We start from the raw sequence: 20008 nt of genomic DNA on the forward strand, positions 1-20008 counted from the left end.
GAAGACATCTCAGGCTTATATATACACACACATTTTATATTATATAACCCAGTCCCATAGCAGGTTTCCAGGTGCTTGGTTTCCCAGCCCATTAGCGGCCAGGATCACTAAAAAAAAAAAAATATGGAGTATACACGCGCGTTATCTTATCATTTTACCCAAGATACTCTGAAGTTACTTTTCCCAGCAAGTTTTGAGAAACAGCAGGGCAAAAACACCGCAATGTCAAAAAGAAATGGGGGAACTTTCAGCGTAACAGAGAATAATGAGCTCATATCCAGTGTCTCCCCGTAACAACTTCTGGATGGGATTTCATGTCATCGGGGGCCAGGCTCACAGCAGCGGCAGATGAGGGGCCGGGACTCGGATGTTTGTTCATTCAGAAGGAAATTGGGGATGGAGGAGGGTGTAAGAAATTTGCAGAGACCCCCCCCCCTCCCCCGATGCAGCAAAAAAAATCCAGGATTAATAAATGAAGCTGTAAAGCCTAAATAATAGATCAGTTGTCAAATTACAAACCCGGATGATAAATGTTATCTATGTAGACAATTTAGTTTGTGATATGACCAAAAGAAAATAGTGATTTGCATAGTGGAAAATATTATACAAAATTTTGGTGGCCACACAGAGCCCCTGCACACGGCCGCGCCTGGCGCCACAGCTTAGTTATAGTCTGGGGGGGGATCTCTAGAACTGGACATCAAAAGAATCTAAAAATTTGAGATGTGGCCGCCCCCCCCCCCCCCCTATTCTATCACACCCATGGGACCAGAATTAGAGTCCATGTCCCATTAGTCTCAGCTCAGAGAGAAGATTACGTGTTCATCTACTGGTCAGTGCAGACGTTACTCTTGCAATACCAGCTCATACTAGATCTCAGTCATCACAGCTGAAAAAATGGAAATACGACCTTCTCCAATGCCTGCCCCCAGCGTGGGCCCAAGATAATAATAATTATTATTTATTTATATAGCGCACACAGTGCGCAGTTTTAGATTGTGGGGGGAAACTGGAGGACCCAGAGGAAACCCATGCAAACAGAGAATATACAAACTCTCTGCAGATGTTGACATGGATGGGACTTGAAACCAGGTCCCAGCGCTGCAAGGCTGTAATGCTAACCATTGAGCCACCATGCTGCAGGGATAGTGCTTCTGCACAGTATAACAGCCTATGAAGCAGAAGGAGGGACTCTGGTAAAACCACCAGACACCACCTGGCTCATCTTATAAATATTTTTCTTCTTAAATCTATTCTTAAGTCTAAAAGACTATTACCACAGTCCGGGTGCCTGGGCCTATAGGTAAATGCCCTTGGCTTATCGCTGCTAGATGTTGATGGTGGATACATGGCACATTCATAACTCATATCTCAAGCCACTCATCTATGAAAATTTGATGTACCACCCTACTGATTGGTTCATAAATGGTAAGACTATGCAATAAGGGGTGCTAAAGGCCCCAAAAAAATTTAAAAAAAAAGGTGTCCACAAGATGGCATTGTTTTCACTTCCAAGACCTCATTTAAAAACCAGCTGTCAGCAGGAATGTCATTTTCATCTGGTGACATTATGGCATTCTTCCTCTACTCCACACCATTCCCCTCCCTGCTCAATGGGGAAGATGGGGATGGAGCTGCATGAGTGTGTAGGAGAGGAGACTGACACAGGCTGAAGCTGCCCTTCCCCCCCGGGACTCACTACACACTGCTGGAAGGGAGCCAGTTAATGTGGATTAAACTTATATGAAGTACTGAAATTATTTAGACTGCTGACGAAGGCATTATTAGAATCAGCATAGTATAGGCTTATAGAACTGGTCGACAGGAATTTCATTTTAAACCGTTGACAGGTTCCAATAGCCATATACTATGGTGGTTTAAAAAAAAAAAAAGTCATCATTCTGAATCATTTTAGCATTTGATACGATTTTAATTCGCACTGCCTGGCTCCCTGCCAGAAGTGTGTGGCGAGTACCTGGGGAGGGGAACCACATCTCCTTGTACAGACAGTATTTTCCTTATTAAGGCCAGAAAAAAAAACCTATTTGCACTTCCTTTCCCATGAATGTGATCAAACATTCACTGTAAGGTGATGCTACCCACATTAATCTTATGACATTGAGAAAGGTCACGTTGCACGAGAACACAAGTGCGGCAGCTCCCGGGAACATCCCAGGACGATGGATCGCAGAGCTGAAGGTGTGCTCCTTTAAGGAATGCACTTGCCTTAACAAATAGATGAAAAGTAAAAAGTATTACTTTAAAAAAAAATTAAAAATAAATCAACCCCCGGTCCTGGAAACTGCACGACTCCTATACACTGTACACCCCTGTACACCCCGCAGCGTAGCCGGCACATAATCCACAACAATTGGATTTCAAGGAATTGCCTCCCAGTATTGTCCCGGACATAATGAGCGCATTATTCTGCACGATGAAACCCTTGGTGCTGAAACAAGGCAGCGCTCCGGTGCCAAGCAGAGGAGCCCAGCACAGCCATGAAAGGCAATACTACCACAGGTTATGTAACTGGTCCCATGGCAGGTCACGGCACGTAAATACCTTTCATACAAAACTCAATTCTGGGATGCGTCTTCTTAGCCGAGCTCACAGCTTATTGATATTGTTTGTGCAATGAAGAGTTATAAAATCTTCCAATATACTTTCCGTATCAGTTTCTATTTGTTTTCTAGAACTCATCTCATTGAATGAGAATCTTCATTGTTTACTTCCTGTGGATAAAAGCCGGACCCTGGTCATGTGATGTCACACAGGTGCACGGCTCGTTATATCCCTGGTCATGTGATGTCACACAGGTGCTCGGCTCGTTATATCCCTGGTCATGTGATGTCACACAGGTGCTCGGCTCGTTATATCCCTGGACATGTGATGTCACACAGGTGCTCGGCTCGTTATATCCCTGGACATGTGATGTCACACAGGTGCACGGCTCGTTATATCCCTGGACATGTGATGTCACACAGGTGCACGGCTCGTTATATCCCTGGACATGTGATGTCACACAGGTGCACGGCTCGTTATATCCCTGGTCACGTGATGTCACACAGGTGCGCGGCTCATTATATCCCTGGTCATGTGATGTCACACAGGTGCACGGCTCGTTATATCCCTGGTCATGTGATGTCACACAGGTGCACGGCTCGTTATATCCCTGGTCATGTGATGTCACACAGGTGCACGGCTCATTATATCCCTGGTCATGTGATGTCACACAGGTGCACAGCTCGTTATATCTCTGGTGGTGTGATGTCACACAGGTGCACAGCTCGTTATATCCCTGGTGGTGTGATGTCACACAGGTGCACAGCTCGTTATATCCCTGGTCATGTGATGTCACACAGGTGCACGGCTCATTATATCCCTGGTCATGTGATGTCACACAGGTGTTCGGCTCGTTATATCCCTGGTCATGTGATGTCACACAGGTGCACGGCTCGTTACATCCCTGGTCATGTGATTTCACACTGGTGCACAGCTTGTTTTATCCCTGGTCATGTGATATCACACAGGTGCGCGGCTAGTTATATCCCTGGTCATGTGATGTCACACAGGTGCACGGCTCGTTATATCCCTGGTCATGTGATGTCACACAGGTGCACGGCTCGTTATATCCCTGGTCATGTGATGTCACACAGGTGCACGGCTCATTATATCCCTGGTCATGTGATGTCACACAGGTGCACAGCTCGTTATATCTCTGGTGGTGTGATGTCACACAGGTGCACAGCTCGTTATATCCCTGGTGGTGTGATGTCACACAGGTGCACAGCTCGTTATATCCCTGGTCATGTGATGTCACACAGGTGCACGGCTCATTATATCCCTGGTCATGTGATGTCACACAGGTGTTCGGCTCGTTATATCCCTGGTCATGTGATGTGACCGTTGACATCACAGGGATAACAACCAGGGATATGTCACCCAGGTGCATGACTCGTTATATACCCTGGTTGTGTGATGTCACATAGGTGCACGGCTCGTTATATCACAAGGCTCTCATTACTCTCTGTGATATGAGCTTGCACCTGTGTGACATCACATGACCAGGGACCAGTTTTTATCCACAGGAAGCTTTCTGTAGAAAGAGCGGAGATCTAGAAATGATGAGGAAATGATTACACCAACAATCAATTATTTGCTGTAAGTAGACGACCGCCCCGGGGCAGCAGTGATTCCTATAGCTTGTAATGTCAGAAAACAGGACAGTACGGTGATAACCAGTCCAGTCACAAACCTAGTCCTGTAGTCATCCAAATAGTTAATGCCTTTTAGGTGACTGTCACCCATTAGCCCTGGGTCCTAAAGTAGCAGGAAGCAGTCACTTATGATTCCTATGTTCTGGTCCAGTCACTATCAGGCCCGGAGCAGACATGTGCAGTAAATCAGAGGGACCCCATGGCCTTATCTCTCCTCACATACTTCCTGCCGGTTATCAGGGCTCCACAATAACGGGGGCCGACCAGGAACACGAGGCGGATAAGCCGCATATAGTCTATATCACAGACGTGTACAGTACATAAAGCCTGCGCTGTGCCCCACATGTGAGGACATTGGTGTAAGATACTACAGTCACTGGTTCCGGATTATCACATTCTGATACATGGCGCCCCCACGTTATACATGTACACACAACACGTTTATATATAGATACACCGCTTCCTGTTTGGTTTAGTGGCTTCCACATAGCGGAGGAAGACTGTGGGGTGAAAAGCTCAACCCCTGCAGCGAGCGAGGAGGCGCGTGCGTCACGAAACCTCTGCAAACGTGTACTGGTGTGCCCGTAGTGTGCAGAGCTCGGCGATGGGTACTAGGCTGCGGACCAACCGAGGGGGGAATAATATCCTATCATACCATATTGTACCTACCACAAGTCCCTTAAAAGGCATTTTCCTGGATTTAAATTTTTTTAACTATTGGCCATGGAAGGAACTAATACTTACCTTGATACAACCTACAGTCCAGGGTGAGGCCTCCCATCACCGCCCCCTCTTTGTTAATATGCACAGGCTCATCGTGACAATATGTCGTCCGCTTGCACCCGCTGCCGCCGCTGGTAGAGACTTGTATTAGGCTGTAGCAGGTACAAATGGACCAGAGGTAAGTACTGAGGTAGGCATTAGTTCCTATATGGAACTAGCACAACCAGTTTAATCCCAATCACTGACACTCGTGCCCAGCCTACACTCCATTCCCCTATATTAGACTTTGGTCCATTAGAAGGGACCAAGAACAAGTTGGGAACATAAACAATAACTCCATTTACATGGGACACTCCAGTGGACATTAAGAGCCTCATTCTCCACATCACTGGGACTCTCCAGAGGTTATAGAAGATGTCCAACACACAGACAATATCAATTATTTAGTGAAGAGTTAAAAATGTTCCCATATACATTGTGAATCAATTTCGTAGGTTTTCTAGATCTCTGCTTGTCTTCATTCAACAGAAAGCTTCATTGTTACTCGCTAAAACCCGGTCCCTGGTCATGTGATGTCACACAGGTGCACGGCTCGTTATATCCATGGTCATTGGATGTCACACAGGTGCATGGCTCGTTATATCCATGGTCATTGGATGTCACACAGGTGCATGGCTCGTTATATCGCTGGTCATGTGATGTCACACAGGCGCACGGCTCGTTATATCCATGGTCATTGGATGTCACACAGGTGCATGGCTCGTTAAAGCGCTGGTCATGTGATGTCACATAGGCGCACGGCTCGTTAAAGCGCTGGTCATGTGATGTCACACAGGTGCACGGCTCGTTATATCCACGGTCATGTGATGTCACATAGGCGCACGTCTCGTTATATCCCTGGTCATGTGATGTCACACAGGTGCACGTCTCGTTATATCCCTGGTCATGTGATGTCTAACAGGTGCACGGCTCGTTTGATCAAGCAGCTCTCATTACTCTCTGTAATATAAGAAGTTGTGACCTATTCACCAATTTTCCCCCCACATCTGGGCTTTCCCCCTGCACTGGCCGTTCTAGAAAGACTCAAAGATCTCCCACATCCTCGGGATCAGTCGCGGTTTTTAAAGACGGATGCCCTAAGACCACAAAGTCAGCCATATCCCAGCAATTTAACCCATTACAACCAAATCTATTCTATTCTATGATCCTAAATGACTAGTGAGGAACACAACTTGTCATGGATGGGTGTTAGAAATCCTATAACTGTGAAATTATAAGACCTCAGTCCATCTGGGGCAGGACCGTGTCTCCCGACTCAACATCAGCAGCCATAATATTATATCCAGACGCCCGAGATGGACACATCGCTATAATTATGCTCTCCAAGAAAACCCAGAGTGACTGGAGACCGAAATTGTAGGTTGTCTTCAAATGAGATTATCCCCCCTCCCCCCCTTATGCAGAGAGAGGGGGCACTTGTTTAGGCGTCAATCATCATGTGCGTCCTCGCTACAAAGATGTCCTGACCCAGTAACCACCACAATTTCCGTTACATCAGGAGATTACTGAGCGCGCCGGAGCCGATGAGGATGGACACTTGTTATTAGAGAATTCGTAGACGCGCTGTACAGTCTCTGACAACACCAGAAGTTCTGGGGCTGCACTAACACACCGAAATACTAAAACCTGCAATGAAACTATTTAATACACAGATTTCTACATCAGCGCTTCAGGCTCCTCACACACTACAAGTCCCCTTCTTACTATAACATAAGGGAGGACACCACAGACCACGGCTACGTGTCCTCCCTGCGCACCTCCTTAATGGTGCGATGGAAGAACAAAGTATCCAAAATAACAAATCCTTATTTCCTCTGGCTCATGTGTCTGTACTAGATACACGGATACTGCAGAAGGACGACCAATCACGCTCAGAAGTCTTCTATAGACAAGGTGCTCAGCTCCTCCTGCTCTATAACATGCTGCCTGCATACAGGACACTATGTACAATCTGCTCAGCTCCTCCTGCTCTATAACATGCTGCATGCATATAGGACACAATGTACAATCTGCTCAGCTCCTCCTGCTCTATAATATGCAGCCTGCATACAGGACACTATGTACATTCTGCTCAGCTCCTCCTGCTCTATAACATGCTGCCTGCATACAGGACACTATGTACAATCTTCTCAGCTCCTCCTGCTCTATAACATGCTGCCTGCATACAGGACACTATGTACAATCTACTCTGCTCCTCCTGCTCTATAACATGCTGCCTGCATACAGGACACTATGTACAATCTACTCTGCTCCTCCTGCTCTATAACATGCTGCCTGCATACAGGACACTATGTACAATCTACTCTGCTCCTCCTGCTCTATAACATGCTGCCTGCAGATAGGACACTATGTACAATCTACTCTGCTCCTCCTGCTCTATAACATGCTGCCTGCAGATAGGACACTATGTACAATCTGCTCAGCTCCTCCTGCTCTATAACAGGTTGCCTGCAGATAGGACACAGTGTACAAACTGCTCAGCTTCTCCTCCTCTAACATGCTGCAAGTAGACAAGACACTTTGTATATTCTGCTCAGCTCTCCTTGCTCTAGAACAGTGATGGCGAACCTTTTAGAGACCGAGTGCCCAAACTACAACATAGACCCGCTTATTTATCGCAAAGTGCCAACACAGAAATTTAATATGTGATTTATACTCCCTTCTCTGTCACAGTTTTCATTGATACCAGCACCTGAGGACACCAATAAAGCAGAAAATAGTCCCAGGTAGAGCTGTCACTTTAAAATAGCTCCGTGCACATCAAGTCCTGGGCTGTCTGGGACTGCAGGAAGTTACCTGGAGTCATCTCTGGTGATGGCCTGGGTGCCCACAGGAAGGGCTCCGAGTGCCACCTCTGGCACCAGTGCCATAGGTTAGCCATCACTGCTCTAGAACATGCTGCCTGCAGATAAAACCCCATCTACAATCTACTCTACTACTTCCTCCGTATAACATGCTGCCTACAACAGATAGGACACCATTTACTATCAGCCCTGTCCCTCCTGCTCTATAACATACATAGTGTATAACAAGCTTAAATCTCCCTTCTGTTACATACTACCTGCAAATAGGACACCAAGTATAATAAACTCTGCTCCTACTGCTCTATAACATGCTGTTTGCAGCACACACCATTTTTTTAAAGGCGACGGGTTCCCTTTAACAAATACCGACAAGAATACACAATATGCGGGGAGCAGCTTTAGCTTTTATCAACTGGAATAGGATATGAAACATTGTGAAACGTGCTGTGCCAATAGTCCGCCTAATGTGACAAGCAGATGGCAAGCATTCCCTCGCAGCGCTTACTCATCACAAGTCCTACTGCAGAGCATAGCCACACACACACACGGCTGGTATCCAGCACTGCCAGACAATAAGAGGAGCACATCGCCAGCTCTCTACGTCATCCAGAGTATTCTCCGTATACCACCATATTCCCAGGATTTCTCTGCTATTTCTCCAGCCCGGGAGACCTGGATGAGATATTGAATAGGACAACTACAGCCAAAGATAATAAAAATTAAGTTTTATCAAATTATACTTGTCACTTTTTATTTGCCAAAACTGTGCAGATTCTTACTTTGGCCACTAAAGCCTTTCAGTTCTGTAAAGATCACTTTTCAGAAGACACTTGGTTATCATCGATAACAAGGCGGATATGTTGTGACACATAGAAACCTGCCTCCCTCCGATTGCATTTCACTTGTACCACTTGCTTTGAAAGACGCTCGCTAAAATCCAAATTAAAAAATAGCATGACCCAACATCAGGCGTAATCTGCACCGATTAATTGGGGCTTAAAAAACGTGCTTCAGAAATCTACATTAAAAAACAAAAAAAAAAAATGAAAATTAGGTGAACAGGTCTCCAATCACACACACATCTCTTATTTAACAGGTCACATAGCACGCTGACAACCCTCTCCCATAAAAGAAAATGGTAACACCCATTGGCCAATAAAAACACATTCTTTTTAAAATTATATACAGGTGGTCACCGACCTAAGGACACCCACATAAGCACGCCAGGTGGGATGGAGAAGAGAAACTGCTTGTTTGGAGGGACAGTAGTAGAGGAATGCAACAAAATAGGACCCAGAGCGATATCACAAACATGTGACTTATCACATGCGACTTATATTGTCCAATAACAACCTGCTGTCCCGATTCATATGAATGCCCCGAGTGCTCTGGCTTCACTGCCCTTAGCTGACATCACAACCAGGAAGAGCCGCCCACTTCAGTAATAGCTGAATATGAATTTATAACAAGAGATGATAGCTATATGAAGCTATATCTCAGGATAGGAAGAAGCTAGAACCATGTTATAGCCATTGTTGAAATTGTTATCAAAGTCTCTCTCCAGCTGTGCTCTCTCCAGTAACTTTACAGTTACGCTGAAAGTACAAACCTAAAGTACCTATCTTGTATGTAACCGGGGACTGCCTGTGTATATGTATAACAAATGCTCCTCCGAGTCCTGTCTCAGCTGTCGTATATCTGGAAGCCTCTTATGCTGTACACCTCAATCCAAGATCCATTGTCGAGTCCTGGATCCCATCCATGAGAAATATTCATGCACTTGCTGCGGAAAATACATTAAAGGAGCCAAAACGTGGAACAATAAACACTACAGGACTCTTTTCTATAGTAATATAGTGCAGTGGCTCCAGCAGCTCCTCCAGTCTCCATGTACTGACCTCCATCGGTGGGTGGGTGACCACCCCCCGTCACTGGAGTATCCCTTATACAGTTTGTAATTTCTACCTATATGAGTGAACTGTGTTTGCTTTGTACACAATGTTGACTTGTATCCATGTTGTCCCCAACATTGACCTTATTTTATGGTACTAGGGGATGGTGACCAGATGGGGCAATATATTTTTGTGGTTTTAGACATGGTTTATAACATGTTTTGATGGTTTGACTTGGATATTCTTGTGTGTAAGTAAAGTGTTTTGTGCAGATAAATGGGAGATTATTTTATTGTATAACTGTATATTCTTATTGGTATACACAGATTATTTGTAGTAGTATATAGATATTATACAGTTACTCTTTGGAAAGCACTTTGTTTATTGATGGGTATCAACTAAGGAGCTTCATTTTGTCCTGATCCTAGGTCATTGCTCAACCTTATTCTGCCACCCTTTGCAAAAAATTAACAAAAAATGTATATTTTTTTTTTAATAGAAACCTCTCCTCATCAATGCCAATGGGATCCACCAATCATTAGCCAAACACCCATGATCTCTTCCTTGGGCTCCTCAGTCATGTCACTTGTCCTTCAGGACTGCAGTTATGTCCATGGGGAAGGTATTCCTCCTAGTGATGGGTCCACAGACCAATGATTTCCAACTGTGGCTCCTTAGTCATGTTACTAGTCCTTCGAAATGGATGTTATGGCGGAGATATTACACCTAGTGGTGGGTCACAGAACGATGATCTCTTCCTTGGACTCCTTAATCCTGTTACTTGTCCTTCAGGACTGCGGCTATGAACATGTGGTAGGTGTTCCTCCTAGTCCTGGGTACCAGAGTCCCATGATCTCCTACTTCGCCTCCTTAGTCATGTTACTTGTCATTAGGAACGTTGCCTGTGAATGTGAAGGGGTACTCCTCCTAGTTATGGGTTCACAGCCCAATAGTCCCCTCCATGGGCTCCTTAGTCATGATACTTGTCCCTTCTAACCCAATAGATCTTATTTCCATCATGTTCTTTTTCCCATTGTAGCAAGGATAGAAAATTTGTGGGGTCACATCTATCGCCGATAATCTTCCTGCATATTTGGAGCTTTATCTGGATCACAGACTATAAGCATGAGCTGGCTGCGGAGACTCAGCTGTCAAGTACAACAAATGGTGGGGTCCAAAGGAAGCGGCTCTGCCAAGACATTCTTCTATGGAAGGGAGGGTGATTGCTAAAATTCTCACTTAACTCTTAATAGCACACACCCTTCTTGCTCCAGGGTCATTTCTATTAGTTTCCCATGACATTGGTCACTATCCTGCCAAGCAGGGCAGTGCCCTCAGATGCCACGCTCACCCTTTCTGCAAAAAAACCAGGTAACAGAGATCCGGGGAGGGGGATAAGACTTCAGCGTGAATGAAGCCTCAGTTTGTTTCTTGCACACTGGCCAACGCAGAGGAAAGACGGGACGTTGACTCTCTAAAGACAGACGTGGTGTGGGCCAGGATACAAGAAGTAGCTTGTAAAGCTTTTCCTGATCCCATTTCCACTTAATTCCGGTCTACTTTATATTGTTGCATTTCCATATTCCCAAATTCCCTCATGTGCCAAGGCTGTTTATGTAGGAGAAGCATTGAGTCTAGTAGATATTGCAGATCGCTATGTTGTATGGTGTGTGGATGCCCGACCCTTAAAACTGTAGATCTGTGTATGCACCTGCAACTTAATTATACGAGTGCCGAATTTCTACGGGTGACCACGGGGCGATCAGTAACATAGCCAACAGCCAAAGCCATCACAAAAGACAGGACACGGGATAGACATCCAATAGCTGGTGGGCTGCAGGTGCCCTTCATCAGTCCCATAGAGATGGGATCCTTCAAGCTTTCCTGGAGAGCTCAGTCCCATAGAGTTTCATCCTTTACCCCATACATTTCTATAGAGTAAGACACAGGACCGGAGATATCTCAAGTCCCAGTCTCCATAGGGGAAGGTCAGGAGAACCTCCAGATGAACCAACAGTATCAGACAATTATCTTTTATCCATTGGGCTGCTGAACGATTCCCTTTTTAGGGGTTGATCCAAGGAAAAATTATTCTTATCCAGAGGTCCCCCACCAATCACGAGAACGAGGTACCCGCTACCAAGCCGAACAAAGCTGAACGTCAAACATATTACTTACGGGATATTCATTCTCGATGCTAGAGATGGCCAAGTGCTGTACAGGCAGTCCCCGGGTTACATACAAGATAGGGTCTGGAGGTTTGTTCTTAAGTTGAATTTGTATGTAAGTCGAAACTGTATATTTTATAATGGAAGTTCTAGACAATTTTTTTTCTTTTGCCCCAGTGACAATTGGAGTTTTAAAAATTTTTGGTGTAATTGGACCAAGAATTATCAATAAAGCTTCATTACAGACATCTTACAGATGATCAGTGCAGTCTGGGACTATAGTAAAGCATCCAGAGAGCTTCACCAGAGGTCACAGTGGGCAGAGGGGTCCGTCTGTAACTATGGGTTGTCTGTAAGTCGGGTGTCCTTAAGTAGGGGACCGCCTGTACTTACTAGACCGTAACTAATTTGGCATTAAAAAAACAAAAAACAAGTACAACCGGTCACACCGGGCCGGCATCTAGGGACAATCTGCCCAAAATACAATTTTGTCATCCAAAAACCATAAAACTTAAAAATTGTGTTTTCCCAACTATCAGCTCTGTGTTAATTACATACTTTCTAACTTTCCCATGACTTGTCACAAAATATTCTCCAAAGGCAGACGTTCTTTTGGCAAAGATGATTTTAATCCTTCCTCCAGTTTGCAATTCTTGGATATGAACCAGGAGATCAATTAAGAAAAAAAAAAAAAAAAGACTATGGATTATTGCAGTGTAATTATATATTCAGTGGAGGCGGCAGTCTTCAGAGGCGCTGCGTACCTCTTGAGCCATGTTCGCTTCCTCTCTTTGTATAGGAAAGTTTGTTGTAATACTGCTTTATCATGGTGTAACCGATTTACTACTTTATCATTTATATGATTGGTTACAGTCCGTAAATGCGAATATTTGTGTCAGAGAATAGTTTTGGTCCCACTTGAGTAAAAAGGCATAAAATGGTGTAAAATAATAAAGGTTATACTGCGACGAACCGATCTCCATAACTTCTGCTCTTGATGCTTCTACATCTTTTTCCTTGTCATACAGGGTAAAACAAGTCACCCAAAGATGTGCCCACAATGCACATTAAAGGAAATCTACCACCAGGATGAAGGATTGTAAACCAAGCACAAGGATATACTAGTGTGCGCCCCCTCTGGCAGAATATACTCTTCTTTTAGGGTCTTATGCCCTTGTTTTTGCATAAAAAGGTTTTAAAAATAATGCAAATGAGTCTTAAGGGCTCCAGGCTACTTAGATGTTAATTGAGCCAGGAGCCCCTCAGGTTGCTTTGCATAATTTTTTAAGTATTTTTCTGTAAAAAAAAAAAAAAAAAAAAAAAAAGCTAAAATATTCCGTCCTTGTTCTTGTACGGATACCATTCCATACATTGATAAGAGACTCAAAAATGTGGAGGCCAGTGATTGGGTGCAGTGATGGGTGTACAGAATCCCTGCAACTGGGATTACCATAGCAGGGGAGAAACGTTAAAGGAAACTTACCATTTGATTTGATGCATTATGAAGCACACATACCTTGAGACTGCTGTAGCTACACTGATGCAGGATCATATCTTGGTTAATCCCTGAGCTTGGTGGTTTTGCTGATAAAACAGATATAACATTATGATAATGAAGCTCTGTCACTTCTATGGCTGGTTCAGCGCTTCTCCTAGCACCCGAGTTATTCATTGCAGGACAGTACGACATTATCCCTGGTTTGTGCCTGAAGGAAGAATAATCAATTGCTGCACCATCCCCCTGCGTATGAGTCATTCAGATTAGGTTGATTAGTCATGTCTTGACTAACCTCCATGTCCAATGCCATGTTCTGGGTGTAATGTGTTTATGTAAGCAGCCATGCTGACTCAGCTTTCCCGTGGTCCTAAATGTTTAATAGTTTTTTCAGCAAAACCACTCAGCACAGGGATTAACCAAGATATGATCCTGCATCAGTGTAGCTACAGCACTCTCAAGGTATGTTTGCTTCATAATGCAACAAATCATATGGTAGGTTTCCTTTAAGGGAAATGTTAAAATGGTTATTGAATACTGCACTGTGATTGTCAGAGAGTCTGTGGAGGCTCAATAACCTCTGTGCATAGACCAACTACAAAATACCTAACAACCAAATCTTATTTGGTGAAGATGAAGTCCTGATAAGTTTTGATTTGCTCCCACAAAACATAAAAATACCAAACAGGATGCAGCGTATTATACAGCGACCGTGCACTATGTATAAATATGTAGAGGGTTATGGATAAAACATTGTAACTACGGAAGGGGATATGACGCCAAACTTCCTGTGTCGCTGAGAAACCGGAGGCCACTTCTGCCTTTCTCAATAATGTATAACACTGATTCTCAGGAGCCTCATACATAAGGCACTCCCAGCTATAAAGGGAACCACAGCCAGGCTTAACGTGAACCTGTCACCAGGAATGTCATTTTTAGCTGGTGACAGGTTACTATTGCCTATGCCATGCAGATCTTAAAAATGTCAGAATACTGAATCATTTCAGTACTCTATATAAGTTTAATTCACATTGCCTGGCTCCCTGCCAGCAGCGTGTGGCGAGGCCCAGAGGAGGGGGAAACTGCAGTCTTTGTGCCTGTGTCTCAGTCTCCTCCTCACTCATCCAGCTCTCTCCCTCCACCCCCATTTCCTGTCATGTGCAATGAGCAGGAAGTGGAGGAGGATGGTGTGGAGGAGAGGAAGAATACATGAGGAGACACAGGCGCACACAGGCTGCAGCTGCCCCTCCCCAGGAACACATCACATGCTGCTGGCAGGGAGCCAGGCAAAGTTTTATAAACTAACTGAAATGATTCAGAATGCTGACAAAGGCATTTGTATAATCAGCATAGCATAGGCTAATGGAACCTGTCACCAGCTATAAATGACATTCCTGGTGACAGGTTCTCCAAGTACCTGAGCAGTCTTGGTGCTACATTGATCTGCATCTTTCTTTCACGTACAAACATGTTAGAAGTAAAGTTGTATAGTTGAACAAGTTGTAATTCAAAATCTCTGTGCTGCTGTAGGTCCCCAGCACCCGTGGTCTACATGTGGCTAAGGGGCACCTAAACTATAAATGGGAAAACAACTTCTGGGAGTCCATGGGATTGGCAGAACAAGGGTCCCCTCAGGTAGAAATGTGTTTGCAGGACTATTCACTTCTATAGGACTGACGTAACGCTGATCTTTATTACTGGCCCCATTACTACAGGAGACTCCTCTAACCCTTGTATAGGAAAAACATGTCATTCTATATTATTAAAAGGGCTAATCCAAGACTTTCCTCTGTTCTCGCCTCCGATCCAAAACGTAACCCCCCCCCCTCCACCCCAACCAATCACCGCCAGTCTCTATTTTGTATACAGAGACTTCGGTGGTGACTGTAGCGTCCGCTGGCCACCGATAGGCTGACTCGGGTACGCGCGGCCAACCTAACATCCCCTCTGCAGCCCAAGTATACTAATAGAGACTGTGCATGGCCACGGAGACCTCAGAGGTAACCATTCTTTTGGTTTTCTACATCATCCCCTACTACTAGTTCAACAAATCATCCCCTTTATCTCCATCTTATTTATTTTATTAATATTTGTAGGATATTGTTTGTTAGATTTATAATTAAGCTTCTTTTTTATTCAAATTATATTTATAATTAACACCCGGAAGACCGATTTTCACTGTATTGTGTATTATATTTGTATACTATTGATATGGTTTCTGTCTCCGATTTTATGTTGGCAGCACCAACTAAGCTCAATGGGGTCGTCCGTTCAAAAAAAAAAAAAAAAAAAAACAAACAATTTCCTCTAATAATCAGCCAGTGCAGTCGTGTGGCCGTCAGCATATCAGGTGAGGATAGAGCCTTTCCCTGGATGTGATGGCAGCGGCGTGTACATACACTCAGCACTTTCCCTGTGAAACCTAATCATTTGCTTATGTCTCTCCGCCTGCCGCTTCCTCATTCCTCCCGGAGGATGCTGACAATTACAGCGAGGACGACAAAGGGGTTGCCTTCCAAGAAGGAATCCTGCAGCCAGGGACCCCCCTCCGGTGTCAGGAAGCCCCCTCCCGGCCATCCAGCAGCTATTCCCCACTTTGCTGAATACCGCATTGCTGCTGCTGCTTCTTCTCCCCTCCATGCAGTCTCACATAGCAGAGTCCCCTACAGACCGACCAACGCCGAGATGCAGCGTAATAAAGCCACCGCATCGTTTCATCATCAGCCGGGGGAAAAAAAAAAAACAATTAGGGCAAAAAAAAAAAAAAATACTGGGAAAATCCATTTTGACAGCAGGAGGTTCCCAGGAAGAAAAAAAAATAGGCAGCCTCATGCTGACACATCTACCACAGCAGAGCCATGCTGCATTCACAGCTCAACTACTCCCCCATGGATCAGGAGACCACCGATGCGTATTAAAGGGAGGGGGGGGGGGGTAAAATCTGATCTGTAGAGGAGATTCCATTACACGGCCCAAACATAGCCGAGTCCTATTAGTGCCCCTGAGGCAGATTAGTATATAGACTGACTCTTCAAGGGGGGCACCATCTGTGGAGAACAGGGCACACGTACATTGGGTTGTCAGCGTATTTATGGGTGTAAGATGCCCCCAAGATCCATTCTCAGATGTATATAGGGCCCCCCTCAGTCAACCACTCGAGTGTATCTAACCCTTTAGGCCCCTCAAGCTTCTAACATCAAACATCCGTTCCATGTCATATTTAGGGGGTTGGTAACCTTCAGGCCCCCAATCTAAAATACGTACAAATAGTTAGATACCTCCAGGCGTATATTCTGATGTTTGTAGGGATAGGTACCCGGAGGCATCCATTCTTGATAGTTTCCAACCCTAAAAACACCACCAAGAGTTCAACCTAGAGTAAGATACCCTCAAGCATTTATCCTTGGTCACGCAGGTAGTTAGATGCCTTAAAGGGAACCTGTCATCAGCAATTGTACTAATAAATCTCCACTAGTATATTGTCAGGTAATGTAATACCTTCTAGTTATGGTTCAGGGTGGAGGCATCATTGAGAAAGTCAACTTTGAAGTGAGATGTAACTTGGTTGTATAAAGTCAAGGAGGAGAAGAGTTTGACACCAAAGTAAAGGCGGGGGAGCTGTGAGCGCCTCCTCCTCTGTGACTGAGGTCATGCATCAGACGTCAGGAGGTCTGGCTAGTCATGGCTCTGAATGCAGGACCCTCAATTTTCTGAGGCAGAGAGAGCTTGACTTCAGTGTTAAAATCTCCGCCTCCTTGACTTTATACAACCAACTTGCATCTCGCTTCAAAGTTGATTGTCTGGATGATTCCACCATATTGGGTCATGAAAGAAACCAGATATTGAATGTGTTCAACTGCTTGACAACATACTGGTAGTGGTTTATTAGATCAATTTCTGATGACAGGTTCCCTTTAAGTTCTAGGTCACACTCAGGCATCCAATCTAGGAAGCAAACAAAGAGTCAGATGCCTTCAGGCGTATATTGTGAGCGATAAGTAACCTCACGCTTCCATTATTGAACATATCTGACCAACAAGTCTATACTAGAATGTGCACTGTGTCTTCTCAAGCATCCATACCAAGTTACGCAAGGGATTAGATACTCTGAAGCATCAGTTCTAGGAGATTTATGGGTACATTAAGGGAAATGTTGGTAGGACACCCATTCTTGGTGGTCTACATGGTGTCAGATACTCTCAAGAGCCGGTTTTATGTTGTGTACATAGTGCAAGGTACCCTCAAGCATTTAGTTGATGTCATGAAAAGTGGTAAGAGATGTCCTCAGACATCCATTCTAGGCCGGATACAATGCTAGGTCCTATGAGCATGGGGGTTGGATGACCAGAACAGATACTTTGTATAGAAGTTTGTCATACTCCAACAGGTTCCTTTCTAGGTCATGGACATGTGATGTAGAACCAGGTTGGTGTTTTTCATAAATTCATTCCTGGACTAAGGCATTGTGAAGAAAAACACTGGCCTGACACCAGAGGAGGACATCATCCTCTCCTTGTCCAGACTTGCCAATCATCACCTGCAGGATCCACATCTCCATAGTCCATGGTGAGCTGTAATATAAGCACCTTGTGATCACATCTACATCTACAGCTCCACCATAAACACAGGAGCAGAAAGAGATAAGTGGCTGCCAATACGTCCATCGGGCTGGTCAAAGCTTACAAGCCCCTGACTAGAGGAGAGGACAAGGGTCTACAGGATGCACAATACCGGAGGTGGTGGGAGGAGAAGCCGCATCCATCACTGCTGAAGAGGAAAATATAGAGGACCAGAAGCCAGAGTAAAAGTGTCTGCTAGTGGTTGGCACCAACAGTCAGTACAGAAGTGCCCACCACCACCCGGGGGCACTCACCTACCTGTGCCCACCACCACCCGGGGGCACTCACCTACCTGTGCCCACCATCACCCGGGGGCACTCACCTACCTGTGCCCACCATCACCCAGGGGCACTCACCTACCTGTGCCCACCATCACCCGGGGGCACTCACCTACCTGTGAGCACCGCACCATCACTCTGGAGAACTCAACCTCCGAAACCCAACACACTATTACCATCACCATGGGGCACTCACCTACCTGTGCCCACCACGCCATCACCATGGGGCACTCACCTACCTGTGCCCACCACGCCATCACCATGGGGCACTCACCTACCTGTGCCCACCACACATCACCATGGGGCACTCACCTACCTGTGCCCACCACGCCATCACCATGGGGCACTCACCTACCTGTGCCCACCACGCCATCACCATGGGGCACTCACCTACCTGTGCCCACCACGCCATCACCATGGGGCACTCACCTACCTGTGCCCACCACGCCATCACCATGGGGCACTCACCTACCTGTGCCCACCACACCATCACCATGGGGCACTCACCTACCTGTGCCCACCACACCATCACCATGGGGCACTCACCTACCTGTGCCCACCACACCATCACCATGGGGCACTCACCTACCTGTGCCCACCACACCATCACCATGGGGCACTCACCTACCTGTGCCCACCACGCCATCACCATGGGGCACTCACCTACCTGTGCCCACCACGCCATCACCATGGGGCACTCACCTACCTGTGCCCACCACGCCATCACCATGGGGCACTCACCTACCTGTGCCCACCACACCATCACCATGGGGCACTCACCTACCTGTGCCCACCACGCCATCACCATGGGGCATTCACCTACCTGTGCCCAACACACCATTATCATGGGGCACTCACCTGTGCCCACCACAACATCGGGCACTCACCTACCTTTATCAACCTAGTACTCACCCTCCAGTTACCAGCACCACCTACCTCACCCTAGGCACTCAGCTCTACCACTGTGTATCCTTCTCACCATCCTGGGGCACTTACCTCCCTGTACCCCGCATCACCCTAGGGCACTCACCTGCCAGCAGCTCCGGGGTGTCCCGCCTCCTCCGCGCACCGTCCGCCTCACACAGCGTGCACACCGAGGCCGGGGGAAGCAGCAGCAGCACGGCGATGAGGAGCGCCAGGCACACACCGGGGATCTGCCTCCAAGCCCCGGGCGCCCCGCCCGCCGCATCCCAGCTCCTCATGGCTGCAGCCCGTGTAGCCGCCGCCTGGGTCATCACATCTCGGGCACCGGGGACTCCGCTCTCACCCGTCACACACTCACACCCGCCACCGCGCGCGTACACCCGGCTTTCCCACACGAACGCGCCCACACAAACACGTAAGCAAGAGAGGCGGGGACTCCGCAGTATGTGGGCGGAGTGAAGAGGAAGAGCAATAGCGTCGAATGCCTAGAAATGGGCGGGGCTCGGGCGAGTTACTGAAGGCCTGGCTGAAAGGAGTTGGAGGAGGCCGAGGAAGGGGCGTGGCTTTGGGAATGGGAGGGAGGAGCCTGGTGGCGGCCGGCCGGCGCCCGGGACTTCACTCATTTCGACACTTAGTGGAGTGGGAGGTGCGGGCGGCGCTGCTGAGCATGAGCAAGGGCTGAGGAGCTGTCACCGGACATGGGCGGGAAGTCACTGACAAGCGGCCGCTGAGCTCATGTCCTGGGACTGTCCCGCACCTCCAGCAGATCCCCCACAGTATAACCAAGTCACAATATAATAACTCCTGGTCACAGATCCCCCCACAGTA

General features: G+C 46.4%; 1 protein-coding gene and 1 non-coding gene across 3 annotated transcripts in view; both read right to left on the minus strand.

Annotated features, from left to right (window-relative positions):
• Nucleotides 1-19785, minus strand: part of STIM2 (stromal interaction molecule 2) — a 53301-nt gene extending 33516 nt beyond the window's left edge. The window contains exon 1 of one of the 2 annotated variants that reach the window (XM_072125982.1): nucleotides 19287-19785. In XM_072125982.1, the coding sequence (XP_071982083.1) occupies nucleotides 19287-19491 (205 nt within the window). In that variant the 5' untranslated portion in view covers nucleotides 19492-19785. The remainder of the gene's footprint in view (nucleotides 1-19286) is intronic. The other variant, XM_072125983.1, reaches the window with a different exon arrangement.
• LOC140087804 (Z30 small nucleolar RNA) lies at nucleotides 799-891 on the minus strand. The gene has a single exon (XR_011850035.1). It is a non-coding gene; the product is annotated as a Z30 small nucleolar RNA (small nucleolar RNA).
• Nucleotides 19786-20008: the final 223 nt, after the last annotated feature.

Source organism: Engystomops pustulosus, chromosome 1 (genome assembly GCF_040894005.1).
Source record: "Engystomops pustulosus chromosome 1, aEngPut4.maternal, whole genome shotgun sequence".
NCBI lineage: Eukaryota > Metazoa > Chordata > Amphibia > Anura > Leptodactylidae > Engystomops > Engystomops pustulosus.